This window comes from Panthera uncia (assembly GCF_023721935.1).
Source record: "Panthera uncia isolate 11264 chromosome A3 unlocalized genomic scaffold, Puncia_PCG_1.0 HiC_scaffold_11, whole genome shotgun sequence".
Lineage (NCBI taxonomy): Eukaryota > Metazoa > Chordata > Mammalia > Carnivora > Felidae > Panthera > Panthera uncia.
In genome coordinates this window covers 85,846,884-85,865,093 of record NW_026057578.1, presented here as the reverse complement: position 1 = coordinate 85,865,093, position 18,210 = coordinate 85,846,884, and the positions used below count along the sequence as shown (strand labels likewise).

Here is an 18,210-nt window from a genome sequence, read left to right as displayed (position 1 = left end):
GGCCAGAAATTAGTAACAAATCTAAGCATGAGAAAAACATGAGACAAACTTCAAATGAAGAACATTCAATTAACAAAAAACTGGTGTATTATATTATTCAAAAATGTAAGTTGTTGTAAAAGACGAAGGCTGTGGGAAATGTTCCAGATTAAAGAAGGCTGGTGACCCTAGAGGAGAAAGCAGGAAAAGACCTCTCTGACCTCAGCCGTAGCAATTTCTTACTTGACACATCCCCAAAGGCAAGGGAATTAAAAGCAAAAATGAACTTTTGGGACCTCACGAAGATAAAAAGCTTCTGCACTACAAAGGAAACAATCAACAAAACTAAAAGGCAACTGACGGAATGGGAAAAGATATTTGCAAATGACATATCGGACAAAGGGCTAGTATCCAAAATCTATAAAGAGCTCACCAAACTCCACACACAAAAAACAAATAATCCAGTGAAGAAATGGGCAGGAAACATGAATAGACACTTCTCTAAAGAAGACATCCGGATGGCCAACAGGCACATGAAAAGATGCTCAACGTCACTCCTCATCAGGGAAATACAAATCAAAACCACACTCAGATATCACCTCAGGCCAGTCAGAGTGGCCAAAATGAACAAATCGGGAGACTATAGATGCTGGCGAGGATGTGGAGAAACGGGAACCCTCTTGCACTGTTGGTGGGAATGCAAACTGGTGCAGCCACTCTGGAAAACAGTGTGGAGGTTCCTCAAAAAATTAAAAATAGACCTACCCTATGACCCAGCAGTAGCACTGCTAGGAATTTACCCAAGGGATACAGGAGTACTGATGCATAGGGGAACTTGTGCCCCAATGTTTATAGCAGCACTCTCAACAATAGCCAAATTACGGAAAGAGCCTAAATGTCCATCAACTGATGAATGGATAAAGAAATTGTGGTTTATATACACAATGGTGTACTGCGTGGCAATGAGAAAGAATGAAATATGGCCCTTTGTAGCAACATGGATGGAACTGGAGAGTGTGGTGCTAAGTGAAATAGCCATACAGAGAAAGACAGATACCATATGGTTTCACTCTTATGTGGATCCTGAGAAACTTAACAGAAACCCATGGGGGAGGGGAAGGAAAAAAAAAAAAGAGGTTAGAGTGGAAGAGAGCCAAAGCATAAGAGACTCTTAAAAACTGAGAACAAACTGAGGGTTGATGGGGGGTGGGAGGGAGGAGAGGGTGGGTGATGGGTATTGAGGAGGGCACCTTTGGGGATGAGCACTGGGTGTTGTATGGAAACCAATTTGACAATAAACTTCATATATTGAAAAATAAATAAATAAAATAAAAATATATAATATAATAAAATAAAATCTTTAAAAAAATAAAAAAATAAAAATAAATTAAATACATTAAATACATTAAAAAAAAAAAAAAGAAGGCTGGTGAAATACAACAACTAAATTCAATATGAGAGTCTAGACTGGATCCCATACTGAGAAAGAGGGGGAGGGGGACTTGCTATAAAAGGCATTATTTGGTCAATTGATAGGACAGAAGATGAACGGTGAATTAGATGAAGTATGGCAGCCGTGTTAAGTTTACTGAAGTTGGTAACTACAGTGTGATTATGTAAAAGAATATCCCTATTCTTAATCCCTATTTTTAAATTCTTAAAAATATATTTTACACATTTCTTAGGAAATATACCCTGAAGTGTTTAGGGATAGAGGACCATGATGAATGTAACTTACCCTCAAATGAGAGACAGAGAAAAAGGAAGGAAGAAAACGAGAAGGAGGGAGAGGAGAGAGAATATTATAAAGCAAATGGAGTAGAATGTTAATCAGTGATATTGATATTTTTTTTAAGTTTATTTATTTTGAGAGAGAGTGTGTGTGCACAAGCAGGGGAGGGGCAGAGAGAGAGGGAGAGAGAGACTCCAAAGCAGGCTCCTCGATGTCAGCCCAGAGCCTGATACAGAGCTCAATCCCATGAACGGTGAGATCATGACCTAAGCCGAAATTAAGAGTGAGACACTTAACTGAGCCACCCAGGCCCCCTTCTTTGTTCTATTTTTGCAACTTTTTTGTAAGTTCAAAATTGTTTCTTAAAAAAACTCCAGAAGTGTTTCCATGTGTCGGTTTCTCGTTTTTTATCTTTTAAACTAAGCAAAGGACATGTCAACTAAAAATACATACATGACAACTCAAATCCGTTCATCACTGACTCAGCTGCACCTTCCTCTCACCAGATTCAATGAATCAGGCGTGACAGGAAAGTCAGACTCCCTGTTCTGGCAGGATGCACACAAACACGCACACACGAACACACTCCGGGGAGATTTAAGATCCCTGTGAGGAGACAGCTGTGATCTGTGCCCCCTCCAGCCCTCAGCCATTCGTGCCTGGCAGTGAGGAGCAGGAAATGAGGGACAGCCGGACATTCCCACCCCTGGCCTCTGGCAGCCTTCCCCCCGGTATCTGATTCCCCAGGGACTGCCCAAAGGTGACTAAATAGTTTTCCACTTCAATCCAGAAAAAAACAAAAAAAAAAAAACAAAAAAAAACAAAAAAAAAAGAAAAACTATTCTGAAACTCAGGGATGCTCTGGAGTCTATAGTTATAAAAATCCTTGGAATATAAGGGAACGGTCAACACTTCCGAGTATGCTGAAAACAATGAGGTGGTGAACTGTAAATATTCCTGCCTCCCAAATAAATATTCCAGAAAGGGGGGCCTGCAAACCAGCCTGCTGAAACCCAGAGGCTGAACTTAGGCTTACTTTCCCCAACTTCTAGCAACAGCAAACCGCCACTCTGCCTCTTTAAATGTCTTAGTGCACACACACACATCTGGGTGAGTGTCTATTCCTGGGTGGGAATGACATGTGTCAGCAGGGAGAAAATACCCTCCACACATAAAACAGATGGAGAGTTAATATTCCCGATAGGACCCCAAACACACAAACTGCTATGAATTAGTAAGAAAAAAGCAAGCAATTCAAAATATAACGATAGGAAATTGACAGAAGAAGAAGTACAAATGGACAATAAAATACATGAAAAGATGCCCAACTTCACAAGTAGTCAAGAAAATAGTTTAGGGGCACCTGGCTGGTTCAGTCAGTAGAAAGCATGTGACTCTTGATCTTGATATAGGGCTTGTGAGTTCGACTCCCCCAATGGGTATAGAGATTATTTAAAAATAAAATCTTAAACACACACACACACACACACACACACACACACACACACACAGTTTATAAGATACTTTTCTCCCCCTACCATGGCACTAAGCAAAAATAAAAATTGACAGGCACCTTTTTTTACACTGTTGGTAGACATAATTAGAACACGTTTTTGAAAAGTCATTTGGCAGAATTTATGAAAATGTTATATGTTCATATCCTTTGATCCAGTAATCCCACTTTTAAGGATCTAGTTTAAAGAAAAAAATAGTCTAAGGACATAAAGCAATTTGGATAAAGATATCCACTGAAAGGGTAGGAAAGAAATGAGAAAGAAACCGAATCCCAGCCAGTAAGGATACGGTGGGATAAATTATGGGGTGCCCACCCTGTGAAATACCACACAACCATTTAAAATGGGGCTGGTCAATACATACTGACCTGGGAAAGGGTCCATGATGAATTGACAAAAAGCAGGGTGTAGACCAGTATGTATGACATGATTTCATTTTTGTTTAAGAACATGCATACACACGTATGTAAACGGATGTTTGCACAGGCTTAGGAAAAGCCGAGGAAGACATGCGCCAAATTGTCAACAACAGACACACTGGAGGGAAGGGAAGCAGCAGATGGGGGGAAGGCTGGGAAAACTTGCACCTCTTCCTTTATAGCTTTTTAAGAATGGAGGTTACTTTTGCTTATAAAAAAGCACTTGAAATTTTTATATTCTTGTGAGTTTTCATAAATTAAGGAATGTGTGTGCACGTGTGTGTGAGGCATGTTGGTGCACACTCTGTGTCCACATGGAGCGTGTGGGTGGTATGTTCAGTCGGTGTGGTCTGTGTACGTGTGTTTGTACGGACCCAACAGTCCCCTCACGCTACACACCTTCCAATGTGCCAAGCACGCGGTAGGGCATCTGACACCCACACACTATCTCATTCAAGCTTCGCGACAACCACGCAGTGTAGGTACTGTTGTGGCCATTATCCTGATGAGGAAGCAGGTTCAGAGAAATCCAGGTCGCAGACAGTGTCAGGATGAGGCTCACTACTGACAGGGGGTTCCTGAGAGAAGGCTTTGAGCCTCATTGTCATGCCACCACCCCTCCTCTGCTCAGCTCTGTGGACACAGCTGGGGACCTGAGACCCCCTGCTCCCTCAGGGAAGGAATCCCTCCACCACATCAACACGCTCCCTGTAGGGGCCACAGGCACCATCCGGCCAGACCCCCTCCCCCAGCAGCCACGGCCATCCCCTGTGCATTCTTGTGCTGGGCTCCTCTTGTTAAGGACTAAGACTTTTGTTCAGCTCCTCCCCGGAAATGCCCACATTCCCCAATACGTTAGCCCATTGTCCCAGGAGGCCCAGGACACCCCCCCCCCACACACACACACACAAACCCTGAGGGCACCAAGGCCTACTCTGGGCTCAGAGGCTGCCCTGAAAGCGATAGTCACAGAGGTCAGGTAGACCACTATTCCCAAAATATCTCCTCAAAGCCTATAGTGGCACCTGCTGCTCACCATTAACATTCTTTTGCTGGTCTACAGAGTCCGGCAGGGGCGTCTGGGTGGCTCAGGCAGTTAAGCCTGCGACTTCAGCTCAGGGTGTGATCTCTCAGTTCACGAGTTCAAGCCCACGTCGGGCTCTGTGCTGACAGCTCAGAGCCTGGAGCCTGCTTCAGATTCTGTGTCGCCCTCTCTCTCTGCCCCTCCCCTGCTTGGGCTCTGTCTCTCTTTCTCTCTCAAAAATAAATAAACATTAAAAAAAACTTTTTTTTAAACAGAGTCTGGCATAGACAGCACCATTCCCCAGGCTCCTAAGAGGAGCAAAACATTAAGCCATGGGCTGCCACCAACACTTTAGTATGAATTAGTCTTTTTTCAAATCATCACTGGCTGAGAACAGGCTTTGATGAGAAAGGGTTGAGCCAGTGAGAACGGAAAGAACTGGGGCAGCAGGAGAGCAGCACAAGAAAGACACGGAAAAGAGGATGTGCCAAAAGGAACTGCCATGTATGGAGCAGCCTCTTCATAGCACTTCCCTCAGATGAGCTTGTGCGTTTGATTTGACACCCCTCGAAGAGGAAGAAACAGAGAGGCTCAGGGAACTTCGCTGAGACTAGACCCCTGTTCTTCTGCTGGACCACAATGTCAAACCCTGTGTAAGGGTGGGAAGAGGACCAACCAAAAGAGGAAGGAGGAGAAGGAGCAGGCATTCAAGAAGGTTCCCAAATTGCCTCGTGGGCCCCCAGCCAGATATGGACACCATGACTGATGACCCAGATCACAGGCAGGGGAGGGAAGGCAAGGCTCTGGGTGAGGCTGAGTGGGGCTCAATGCCCCACTTTATGGAGTCACCGGGTCCCTAAGAGGTACCAAGTAGACCACACCTATTGCATAGAAAATGCTATCCTAAACACTAAACGAAGGCTTTTTCATATGCAGTTAAGTGCCTCTGAACTAGTCCTTGGTGTAGAGTTAGGGGTCCTTCTATGCTGCTTGATTAATGGGAGGCAGGGTGCATAGTCACCCTGAGAAAGAGTTGCCAGACCAAATACAGGATTCCCTGTTAAGCTGACATTTCAGATAAACAGTGAACAATTTTTTATTATAAGTAGATCCCATGCAGGGCGCCTAGGTGGCTCAGCCAGTTAAGCGTCTAACTCTTGATTTCAGCTCAGGTCATGATCTCACGGTTGTGGGATCGAGTCCCACATCGGGCTTGGTGCTGAGCATGGAGCCAACTTAGGATGTTCTCTCTCCCTCCCTCTCCCCCTCCCCCACTCACATGCTCCTTCTCTCTCTCTCTGTCTCTCTCTCAAATAAATAAATAAATAAATAAACAAACAAATAAATAAATAAATCCCATGCGATGTTTGGGACAAACTTAACTGGGTGTCCCGAATGTTTCTTTGTTGAATCCGGCCACCCTACCCCAGGGCTGGCTAGGCCTAAAGCCAATGAGCTACTGTGGTCAAAGTGGAGAACGTTTTGACCCTGGTATTTTTTTTGACAGGCAGGTGTTCTGACCCCATGGAGACTTCTGCTTCCATGTGCATGTTTACCAAATATTTAAATCAAAGATATACCTACATTAATTCATTTCCACTGAAAAGACATTCTCTGGAACAAATTAAATTAAGTCCATTGAATTTGTTGATGTACTTTCTATACGGTGCAATTAACTATTTCCTTTTCCTTCAATCTTTATTTCTATTTGACTGAAATTAGTGCCAATGGTAACAACTATTTTCTGTTTAAATTTCCCAAACTCAGATTTGGCTCAAAGACTTTTTTTTTTTTCAATTCTTTGGTTCACATCAAGCTCTATCGAATATAGCTCCTTTCTATTTTGAGTTTTCTCTTACAGAATTACTTCTATTATGGCCCATTTTCCCAGGTCAGTGTTTACAGTTACCAACAGGATTCTTCATTCCCTTTTACATTCCCTTCGCGATTCTACCCATGTGCGGTTTTAGCCATAAGTCTTTTGTGGTGACTATTTCCACCAATAATTACACACATACACTATTACAAGAGTGACAGTTTATATTTCTTTCCTAGCTAATCCATGAAAAAATTGAGAGTACCTTAGGGGCACCTGGGTAGCTCAGTCAGTTAGGCATCCGACTTTGGTTCAGGTCATGGTCTCACGGCTCATGGGTTCGAGCCCCACGTCGGGCTCTGTGCTGACAGCTCAGAGCCTGGAACTTACTTTGGATTCTGTGTCTCCCTCTCTCTCTGCCCCTCCCTGCTCACACTCTGTCTCTCTCCCTCTGTCTCTCTCTGTCTCTCTCAAAAATAAACATTAAAAAAGTTTTTTTTTTTAATTCAGAGTACTTCCTTACAGAAGTGCCAGTTCAACCTTGAGTGCACACTGGCCTCCCCTGAGCAGTTACAAGAAGCGCTGAGGCCTGCACCCCACTCCAGAATTTGCTGTGGAGCCCAGACACTGATCTCTTTTACAGGTCCCACATCATGCTAATATGCAACCAGGGCAGGAACACTTTTGTAAAACTCTAGACCTACACTGTCCAACACTGTAGCCACTATGAGCCCCACACCAATGGTGGTGGGGGGGCTCTCTGATGCAGCACAGAATGGGTTTTGGATCCTGTCTCCCTCTCTCTCTGCCCCTCCCCCACTCACACACACACACACACACACACACACACACACAGACTCTCTCTCTCTCTCTCTCTCTAAGAAATAAATAAACAGAGGCACCTGGGTGGCTCAGTCAGTTAAGCATCCGACTTTGGCTCAGGTCATGATCTCACAGTTTGTGGGTTCAAGCCTCGCATCAGGCTCTGTGCTGATAGCTCAGAGCCTGGAGCCTGCTTTGGATTTTGTGTCTCCCTCTCTCTCTGCCCGTCCCCCATTTGTGCTCTGTGTCTCTGCCTCTCAAAAATGAATAAATGTTAAAAAAAAAAACTTTTTAAAATTAAAAATTTTAAAAATTAAAAATTAATTTTTAAAATTAAATTTAAATAGATTAAAAGTAAATAAAATTTAAGGTTCAGTTCCTCAGTTATACCAGCCAACACAGAACATTTCCATCATCCCAGAAAGTTCTGTCAGGCAGCACTGGTCTGGACTGAGATGAATGGCTCTCCCCCTGGGCTGCACAGTAGAAATACCTAATACCTGGGACTTTGTAACGACACCCACAAGGCACGGATATAGATAAAAGCTGTAGGTGATGCTATTGTGTTGCTCGGATTAGGAACCTCTCGGCCGAACATCCCAGTGGTCAGAGCAGCCAGTCAGGGATCAGGGTCAACACCTCTGCAGCGTCCCTCTGAGAAGCCCAGAGCAAACAAGAAGTTGTTCAGTGCAGCCTGAGACAGGAGTCCAGGACCTCCAGCTGGGCTTTCAAGAGCGTCTCCTATCCATAGGAGTGGAGTTTCCCTTTCTCTGCATTTCAAACCCGGTTTTATTAACACAAAGTTGGCCCGGCCCCGTAGTTGGCTCTGGGGTCCCTCGGGCTCAAGGTGGGTGGGTGTTGAGTAGCCAAGAGGCTCCCAGCCTCCATTCCTGTCCTGAGGCATGGAGGCTCCCTGAGCTCCCACTCCAGGCCAGCAGACCAGTCAAGGCCACCCCAAACTGCCAACAGTCATGAGGGGAAACACAGCAGTACCAAATGCCCCTCCAACAGCTTCACCCTTAAGCACCTCACAGTCCGGCGAACTGCTATGGAGGCTGCATACCCCACTGGCTGCTATAAGGAAGCCAGAATTCCACTATTTCCACACATAACCATGTGGTTTGGGCAATCTCTGAAATTCTTCAGATGTGTACGAATATAAGTTTAAATTTAAATTTAATTTAATTCAAATTTAATTTTTAATTGCTACAACTACAAAATTAAGACACGTTTGGAAAACTCAAAACCTACATGCAAGTATAAGAAGTTTCTAGCAAATTGGGAAGTTTTGAGAATTAGCAATTCTGCAAATTGATATTTGAGGAACTGATTTCTAGCCCTGGCCCTGCAGTAAACTGGTTCAGGGAGCCGGCTTCCCCCTAGGAGCTAGAGGACACACAGAGGGGCCAACGAGAAGCCCCCAGGGTGCTGTAGAGCTGGGCCGCCATGTGGAGCACTGGCCTCGTGTCACCCAACCTGGCCCTTGAATTGATAAAAAATATCTTCACATCCCCTGCTCTCAGGTCTCCTTCATGATCTCAGAAATCTCCCTACAGGGCCTGTAAAATGCTGAATATGATCACAAAAATGAAACATGCATTTCCTCCTGCGTGTCTTGCAGTAACCAGACCGTCCCACCTTTGCCTCACTAAGCTCTCTCAACTCCAGCATCATGAGGGAATGGAACTCTCCAGAAGGGTCCAGCACTGGCCGGGGCCTTCTAGGAGCCTCTGACTCAGTGACTACGAGCATGCTGCAGACCTGCCTTCAAGAATAGCTCTGCCAGGGGCGCCTGGGTGGCTCAGTCAGTTGAGTGTCCAACTTCAGACTGTGATCATCAGACTGTAATCTCACAGTTTGGGAGTTTGAGCCCCATGTCAGGCTCATGCTGTCAACATGGAGCCCGCTTCAGATCCTCTGTCCCCCTTTCTCTCCCCCGATTGTGTGTGCTCTCTCTCTCAAAAATAAACATTTTTTTTAATTTAAAAAAAGAATAGTTCTGCCATCACCAGCCTCTAAGAAAAGCACCCCATCTCTCAAAGCCACAGTCTCCCCCTGTAATGACTATCATTGTAACAGTAGTAACCAACTGATTAAAAAAAGATCTTGTATTATAAAGACTCAGCACAGGGCCAGACACTCAGCTCAGCCCTTGGTAAACATCAGCTGTTGTGCTTTTGCTATTATTATCCTCAGCCTAGTATCTGAGAATTCCTCCCAATCAGGTCCCGCGGCTCCCTCCTCACTGGACCGCATGTGTCATGTGACTGAGTCCCACCTGTGAGGCTTTAGCCTGACTGTCTGCCATACCTAAATGCCGGAATGCCCTCCCTTCTTCACCCCCCAAAGCCTTAGAGTCAGTCTGTGAGGCCCTCTTCCAGAAAGCCTTCCAGGACTGTCCTGTGCTCAGCGTTACTCCCTCCCGCACCTGCAGATCCACCATTCACACTTATTAGAGGCTGCATTTTCTCCACAGAATGTCTGTGTTGGGGTACATTAGCATGAACTGATTCCAGCCCCTGCCCCCCATGCAGATGGGGTAGAGGTCCCAATGAAAGTGCACCCACCCTCCGCGCACATACCATGCCCTGCACCCATGACCAGCAGAGCCACAGAGAGACTGTGGCAGTTGGGTTTTCTTCCAAGCTTCTTAAGATTTCAAACGTCCCAGGTGTTTTGCAGCCTGAGACCCTCGTTGGCCTTCCCTAGGCCTCTCAATCCTCCCTCCTTCCCTCTCTCTCCTCTCCCACCCCAGGGTAACACAACCAGGCCTCCCAGGCCTTAGACACTGGCTGACCCAGTTCCCAGACAAAGGCACCCCTGTGAGCAGATCACAAAACAGCAAGCCGATGCTTCAGTAAATGGCACCAAGAGCAGGAACCCACTGCTGTCAGCACCTAACACAGCTGTACCCTGCCATGCCCGGCAGGGATGCTGAACCCTACCTTCACAGTCAAGGCTAAGGGGCCTCACAGGCTGCATCTCTCAGACCACCTGACCCTGCAGTGAGCAGAGCCATCAGTCTGCATGCTCAGTTGGTCTTGCCCGCCCCCCTACACTACCATCAGCATATATAAGGCCTGGAGCTCAATAACAGGAGAAAGGACCCACTGCCCGCCTGTAAAGAGCCTGCTTTTGCCTCCACAACTTTGCTCCTCTACTGCCCCTGCCTGGAAACCCTCCACACCACATACATGAAACAAGAGAAAAGCCTGCCAAAGGGAGGTATGCAGTCACTACAAACCTTTACTATCTTTTGGCGTCTAAACCACAAAGCTCACCTCACATCCCTCCTCTTCCGTGAAGCCTTCCTTGAGAACTCCCTGCTAGCTACAGCTTCACTTTGCCAGTCCGTCTGCTGGGGTGTGTGCCAGTGCCCTCACCAGCCTGGACTGGGCGGGGAGAGGTGGCCGCACCCAGGCACCCCTGGGCTAGAGCAGGACACTGGGAGCCTTTTCCTCTCTGCTCCCTGGGGCACAGGTTGTCTTCACAAACATGTACACATCTGATTCGAGCCCATCTCCCTTCCCTGGAACCTGCTCAGCTTTCAGATTTACCCCTGGCTGAGTTCTTGAGACTACAAGCAGGCCCCTCCCGACAGCTACCATTGGCCCAAGCCCACAAAAGGCAGGTCTTCAATAAACGCTAAATGGAAACACTAGCTGCAGATTCTGGAGTCTATGTCCACAACAAACCTACCTGTGCCTTCAGGGCACAGAGTCACCCTTGCCCACCTCACCTGTTCCTTCCCATTGTCTCATGGTCTTTGACCACTACATGAAGTTCAGAGCTCTGGTCCAAAGGGATGCCCTTGAGGTCCCACTCAAAGCCCTGGAAGAAAAAGAGGACAAAAACATCTTAACTGGTGGCCCCCTAGGAGAAGAGACTGTGTCTGGTTCACCCTGGTCCCCCCCCACGACACTGAGCAGCCATCCATGAAAAATGCTGGTGGGTGGCTAGATGAATTAGTAAATGAATGAATACACGAACAGCAGGGTTCCAGAGCTTCAGAAGAGGCAGTGAAAGCCACAGGCAGCAGAAGAGAGAAGGAGGTCAGGCTCCCATGGCCCCTTTCCCCCAACTCAATTCCACCAATCACCAGGAAGTCAAGCCAGAAACACAGCTGGGGAAAATCAAGTGACCCTGCAGGGTCCTCAGAGACCAAGATCAATGTGCTCATGTGGAAACCGGGCCCCTCATGGGCAGCATGAATTAGTACCACACGGAGAACGCCCATCCAGAGGACCTGGGACTCTCTTCAGAGCAAAGGTACCCCTGTGCATCCCAACCCCATCCACAGAAGGCATCCAGAGCTTCCAAAGGACCACCAGGGGGCCATGTGCAGGGAGATGGTAGAGGTCCTGGTTTATCAGGGAGGACTGTGGGGAGGAGGTAGGCTTTGGGCAGGAAGAACAGCTGGCGTTAGGGAGACGAGGCAGGCCAGAGAGCCCCTAAACTATCTGGCTGGTAGTTCTGTGTGGATGGCTAGAGCTGAGAGGAATAGAAACAAAAGACATCGCACTCCTCCCCATGCCACACCCACATCAGAGGAGATGGTTCTATCTCCCTGGTGGGCCATGCCATCAACCCTCCTCCCAGGAGGCAAGCAGATTTAGTTGACACACTGGACCAGCAGCCCCTCCCCTCCTTGACAATACCACTGAGAAAGTCACCTCCTGCACAAGTCCCTAGATTGTCACTGCAGAGATGGTGACAGTAGAGCAAAAAAGAGGGAGAATGGAAACCTTATATACCTCATTCCATACGGGGTTCACACTGTTCTTGATGACTTTGGTTCTCTTCTTCACCCCTATGAGAGACACAAAGGGACAGTGGAGAGACAAATCTTTTTAATGCCTGGCTGGATATCATGTCTCCTTCTACATTGACTCTGTTGAGATGTCTTGTTTTGGTTGACATCTAGGAAGAAAATCCAACCAGATATATAGTTGTAAAAGAAAGTGTATTTTAATAAATTTTCAGATCATTATGGATATCCTTCTTTGACACTACACCAAAAATTCAACAAGTAGTATTTCTTGAAACAAGGTAGATGAACATTTTGTAGTCTATTACATTGAAATCCATTGTTCTGTCTTGTACTTTGAATGAATATCTTACCCATGCGTGATTCTGTAATATCTTGCCTTGGTTATTTGGAAGTTTCTGCTCACTGAGTTATGTAGACCTTCCAAATATTGACACATTTTAGTATATAATACCAGAAAAATCACATTCATTAATATTACCATCCATCTCATCAAGAAGCTGAAAGATACAGGTTTTCTAAGATTCCAATTCTGGTTTGAAAGCTCACATTTTATGATTGGCAACAAATAATAAATGTCTGCTTGAGGTGGAAAGTTTGCTCATTCATTTTCTTTTTTTTTTTAATTTTTTAAACGTTTATTTATTTTTGAGAGACCGAGCATGAGCGGGGGAGGGGCAGAGAGAGAGGGAGATACAGAATTGGAAGCAGGCTCCAGGCTCTGAGCTGTCAGCACAGAGCCCGACACGGGGCTCAAACTCAAGAGCCGTGAAATCATGACCTGAGCCGAAGTTGGACGCTTAACCGACTGAGCCACCCAGGAGCCCCTCACTCACTCATTTTTAAGAAAATGTCTGTCGGGGCGCCTGGGTGGTTCAGTCAGTTAAGCATCTGACTTCAGCTCAAGTCATGATCTCGCTGGGTTTGTGACTTCAAGCTCCGCATCGGGCTCTGTGCTAACAGCTCAGAGCCTGGAGCCTCCTTCAGATTCTGTGTCTCCCCCTCTCTCTGCCCCTCCCATGCTCATGCTCTGTCTCTCTCTGTCTCTCAATAATAAATAAACGTTTAAAAATTAAGAAAAAGAAGAAGAAGAAAGAAAATGTCTATCAAGTGCCCAAGTCTGAAAAATCAGTTTGCCAGTCATTCTTTCAAGTAAAAAACAGTATTACGTTAAGAAAAAGAAACTGGCTAATTCAGCTTACAACTTAAGCAGCCATACATGTGCTTTTTCTTGTAACAACTATTTTTCAGCATGTAGCAGATGTGTTCTATGCATACTTCTGTTTCAACACCCAAAATATTACAAACACATGTCCTTAGGGATCTAGTTTAATAAAATTAATAATTGTACTGCCCTATCAAGGACATTCTTCAACAAAACTGGCTTTATTTTTAACTGCAAATACATAAGGGTGAGGAATACAATGCTAAGTACAATGTGGCACCAAGGCCTTCACTAGTATTAAGGCACCAGCAGTTTTACCTTCCGTTGTACCATTAGTGCAAATATAAACACAGTTTAAAAGGCACATATCATCTTTGGGTTATTCTGAAAATAGTTTTAACCTTGCTGACCTGCTCAAAGAATCGTGGGTATTCCTCCAGGAGTCCCTGTAACACACTTGAAGAAACTCTTAGGGAATTCATTGAACATTTCAGCCTCTGTTTCCTCATCTATAAGGTCATAATAATACCTCTTCATGGGGTTTTGTGAAAACTAAACAAGATAGTATGAGTGAGGCTCCTGGCACACAGCATACTCATTACATACGAGGTTCATTTCACTTCCTCTTCCCCCATGCCCCACTCAGATTCATCGAGTGAACTCCTACTGATTCTTCAATACCCAGCTCAGTTGTCAATCTCCCTTGTCTCTCCCAGACAGAGATGGTTGCAAGCTGTGATCACATATCAGAACACATATATGTGTTTCTATGTCTCTCCTCAACTGGACTGTGAGCTTCAGAGGGGACACCATGCCTTACTCATGTAGTAACCCTAGTGTATAGCAAGGTAATGGAGTAATGAAGTGCTGAATAAATGGGTCTTTTCTTTCCCAAGTTGGCTCCAAGTTAACTTCATCACCAGGGGATAGAACTACTGTTCTCAAGGAATGCCATAAGACTGCATTAAGAGTAGGAGAGTATGTCAGTGGACAAAGGGGATGAGAGGAGTCACAATGAGAAGGAGGAGATCTGGGAGGGGCAAGAGTTATCTTCTCAAACCTGCCCTGGCTGAACCATTCTTGAGGGCCATGTTGGTATGTCTCCATCAGTGAGACACAGCTTTGGAGTCATTCAAATAATAGCTACTGCTGCGTGACCTTAGCTAGAACTTATGACCTTAGCTCCCTTGGTGGTAAATTGATAATAAGAAGAATGTTCACTTCAGGGGTACCTGGGTGGCTCAGGGGATTAAGCATCTGACTCTTGATCTAGACTCAGGTCATGATCTCACAGTTTGTGGGTTTGAGTCCCATCATCAGAGCCTGTTGTCATTCTGTCTCTCCTTCTCTCTGCCCCTCACTTGCTTGTGCTTTCTCTCTGTCTCTCAAAATAAATAATTTTTTTTAAAAAAAGAAGAAGAATAAGAATGCTCACTTCATAGAGTTTTGAGGAGATAAGAGATTCTATCTAAGTGTCTATTTTCCTTCCCCTATCAACTCCCCATGACCTGCAAGAGTAACATGGAAAAATCCCATCTGCAGCCACTCTTGAGTCATCCACTTGGAAACATTTCCTGGTGCTCCTGGTGCTCCTGGTATTAATTGAACAGTGTCCATGTGCCAAGCCCTGTGCAAAGTGTATTTCAAGCATTTCCCACTTCCTGCCTTCCCTAAAGATGAGGCGAACAAAGGCTCTCAGTGAAATTTCACTAAGTATGGTTAGAAGGACCAACGCTAAGACTCTCTGAGTGACATTAAGGGAGGGTCACTGAAGGGCACTACAGCCCCTAAGAGGTGCAGGAAAGAAGAAACCTTAAGCCAGTACAATCACATGACTTATAGATGGCAAGGAAAGGGAAAGCATGCTGCTAATTAGGAAACAGTTAAGAAAACAGTTCCTTCCTTATCATAGATTTAGACCTGTCCTGTCCTTGATAATTAATTTTGGCCTTGAGAGATGTGGCTCTACATGCATAATGTAACAGATTCAATAGTTAAAGATACAGGAGAGCCCACAGGTCACGTTGAGGTTGGGGACAGGAGACCACGTCCTCTCCCTGGATTGCTCTGCGGAATTGGAGGCCAGCAGGCCTCCATAAGAATCATGTTGTAGCTCCAGGGTATTCCTCCAGACCGAATGACTCAGCGAGAAGGAATAAATGTACAATGGGAGGACTCTTCTGTTCCCCATGAAAAATCTTCACTTGTTTCCCCAGGCCTACCTACCCCAACTTTTACCCAAACCAGAGCCTCCCATTGCCATAGGATAGAGTTTTCAAACTGCTCATTGGGACCCATTAGTAGGCCATGAGATCAACTGAGTGAGTTGGCCAGTATGTCTTTTTAATGACAGAATAGACTAGAAAAGAAAATATCAGAGTACATCTTTCACTGGGTTATGTATTCACATACATATTTATATGTGTGTATTATGCCTTTTTAAAATGTTTATTTATTTTTGAGACAGAGGGACGGGGTGGGGAGGTGGTAGAGAGAGAGGAAGACACAGAATCCAAAGCAGGCTCCAGGCTCTGAGCTGTCAGCACAGAGCCCGACAAGGGGCTCAAACCCACAAACCATGAGATCATGACCTGAGCTGAAGTTGGACGCTTAACCAACTGAGCCACGTACACACCCCTGTCTTGATATAAAATATAATTGTTGTTGTGGATCACAATCCAAAAATTTTGAAAATAATGCCTTAAATGAAGGTTGTCAGAGGAGAACTGAAGAACAAAGAAATCACCATCTTGGGTCTCGAGTGCCGAGAGCCAAGGTGTGTGACAGGAATGAGGTAGGACACCATCCTGGTCCTGGGTTAACTCTGGTAAAGACCATGGCTGTGGGAGGGAAGCTGAGGAGTCTCAGAGACAGAAGCAGAGCAGAGGTAAGAAGACCGCCTATCTTGCCCCATCCAGTACCTGGGGCCACCTGGCTAAGCAATCTCCCTTGGTGGGAGCCTCCAACATCTCCTGACAGCCAAGCATCAGGCATATCCATGGCCTCACATGAGAAGCCACATCACTACCCTTCTGCTCACCACCTGGTGAGGTCTACCTGTCAGTGGCCAGGGAGCTGTCTCTCCAGCAGTCTGGGCTCCAGGTCTCACTCATATCTGTAGGCCCATCTTGTGGGGACAGGCTCCTTTCAGTGATCAGGATGCTTGTTAGCCCCAGGGCCTTGGACACCCACAGGGGTTACGGGGTGCTCCCTGACATCTGGCAGAATCAGGTGGCAATCTCCCAGTAGTCCCACCTCCCTACAACACGACTGTAAGGTCATGGCACATTTGGGAAGCAGACAGAATGCTTGTTTTCGTGACACTGATGACAATGGAATCTTTAGGGCTATTGGGATCATACAGAAGACAAACTCTAAAGCAGGGGTTTTCACTGAGGGTACACTCAGTCTGTAATTTGGGAGGTTTTTATGACTGTTGAAGGAGGGTTTAAAGAAAAGCTAAGAGATACCCATTTCCCAACGCATCTCAAAGACATCAAGGCCCACATGTCCATTGACAGATGAATGGATTAACAAAATGTAGGATATACAAACAATGGAATATGATTCAGCCTTTAAAAGTAAGGAAATTCTGGGGCATCTAGGTGGCTCAGTCAGTTGAGCATCCGACATCGGCTCAGGTCATGATCTCACGGTTCATGAGTTAGAGCCCCGCATCGGGCTCTGTGCTGGCAGCTTGGAGCCTGGAGTCTACTTAGGATTTTGTGCCTCCTTCTCTCTCTCCTCCTCCCCCCCTCACACTCTGTCTCTCTCTCCTTCAAAAATAAATAAACATTTTTTTAAAATTTATTTAAAAAGGAAGGAAATTCTGAGGAACCCTTTTGCACTGCTGGTGGGAATGCAAATTGGTGCAGCCACTCTGGAAAACAGTATGGAGGTTCCTCAAAAAATTAAAAATAGAATTACCCTACAACCCAGAAATTGCACTACTAGGTATTTATCCAAAGGATACAAGAGTCCTGATTTGAAGGGGCACATATACCCCAATGTTTATAGCAGCGTTATTGACAAGAGCCAAAGTATGGAAAGAGCCCAAATGTCCATCCACTGATAAACGGATAAAGAATACAATGGGGGGGCACCTGGAGGGCTCAGCCAGTTAAGCGTCTGACTCTTGGTTTCGGCTCAGGTTCATGGGTTCGAGCCCCACATCAGGCTCTGCACTCACAGCACAGAGCCTTCCTGGGTTTCTCTCTCTCCCTCTCTCTCTGCCCCTCCTCTGCTCCCTCTGTCTCTCAAAATAAATAAACTTTAAAAAAAATTTAAGAAATACAATGGAATATTACCCAGCAATAAAAAAAAGAATGAAATCTTGCCATTTGCAACACTGTAGATGAAACTAGAGTGTATTATGCTAAGCAAAACAAGTCATCAGGGAAACACAAATATCATATGATTTCACTCATATGTGGAATTTGAGATACAAAACCGATGAACGTAGGGAAGGGAAGCAAAAATAATAAAAAAACAAAGAGGGAGGCAAACCATAAGAGACTCTTAAATAGAACAAACTGAGGGTTGCTGGTGGGGTGTTAGATGGGGTGATGGGCTAAATGGGCAAGGGGCATTAAGGAGGACACTTGTTGGGATGAGCCCTGGGTGTTATATATAAGTGATGAATCACTAAATTCTATTCCTGAAATCATTATTACACTATATGTTAACTAACTTAGATTTAAATTTTTTAAAAAAAGGAGGGAAATTCTGACAACACTACCACTTGGATGAACCACAAGGACATTATACCAAGTGAAAACAGCCAGTTACCAGGGACGTGAGGAGTTCTTATTTAATGGGTTGAGGACCATTACAGAGTTCTGGGGATGAATGGAGGAGATGGTTGCACAACAATATAAAAGTACTTAATACCACTGAAGTGCACACTGAAAGATGATTAAGATGATAACTTTTATGCTATGTGTATTTTGCCGTATCTTTTCAAAAAGTCCA

At 45.3% G+C, this 18,210-nt stretch overlaps 1 protein-coding gene across 8 annotated transcripts in view; it reads right to left on the bottom strand.

Moving 5' to 3' along the window:
* Nucleotides 1-18,210, bottom strand: part of DYSF (dysferlin) — a 224,604-nt gene that overhangs the window by 181,204 nt on the left and 25,190 nt on the right. For all 8 annotated transcript variants that reach the window (XM_049651675.1, XM_049651676.1, XM_049651678.1 and 5 more), the window contains exons 2-3: nt 12,061-12,116; nt 11,046-11,137 (exon numbers count right to left, since the gene is read on the bottom strand). In XM_049651675.1, coding sequence (XP_049507632.1) covers nt 11,046-11,137; nt 12,061-12,116 — 148 coding nt within the window. The remainder of the gene's footprint in view (nt 1-11,045; nt 11,138-12,060; nt 12,117-18,210) is intronic.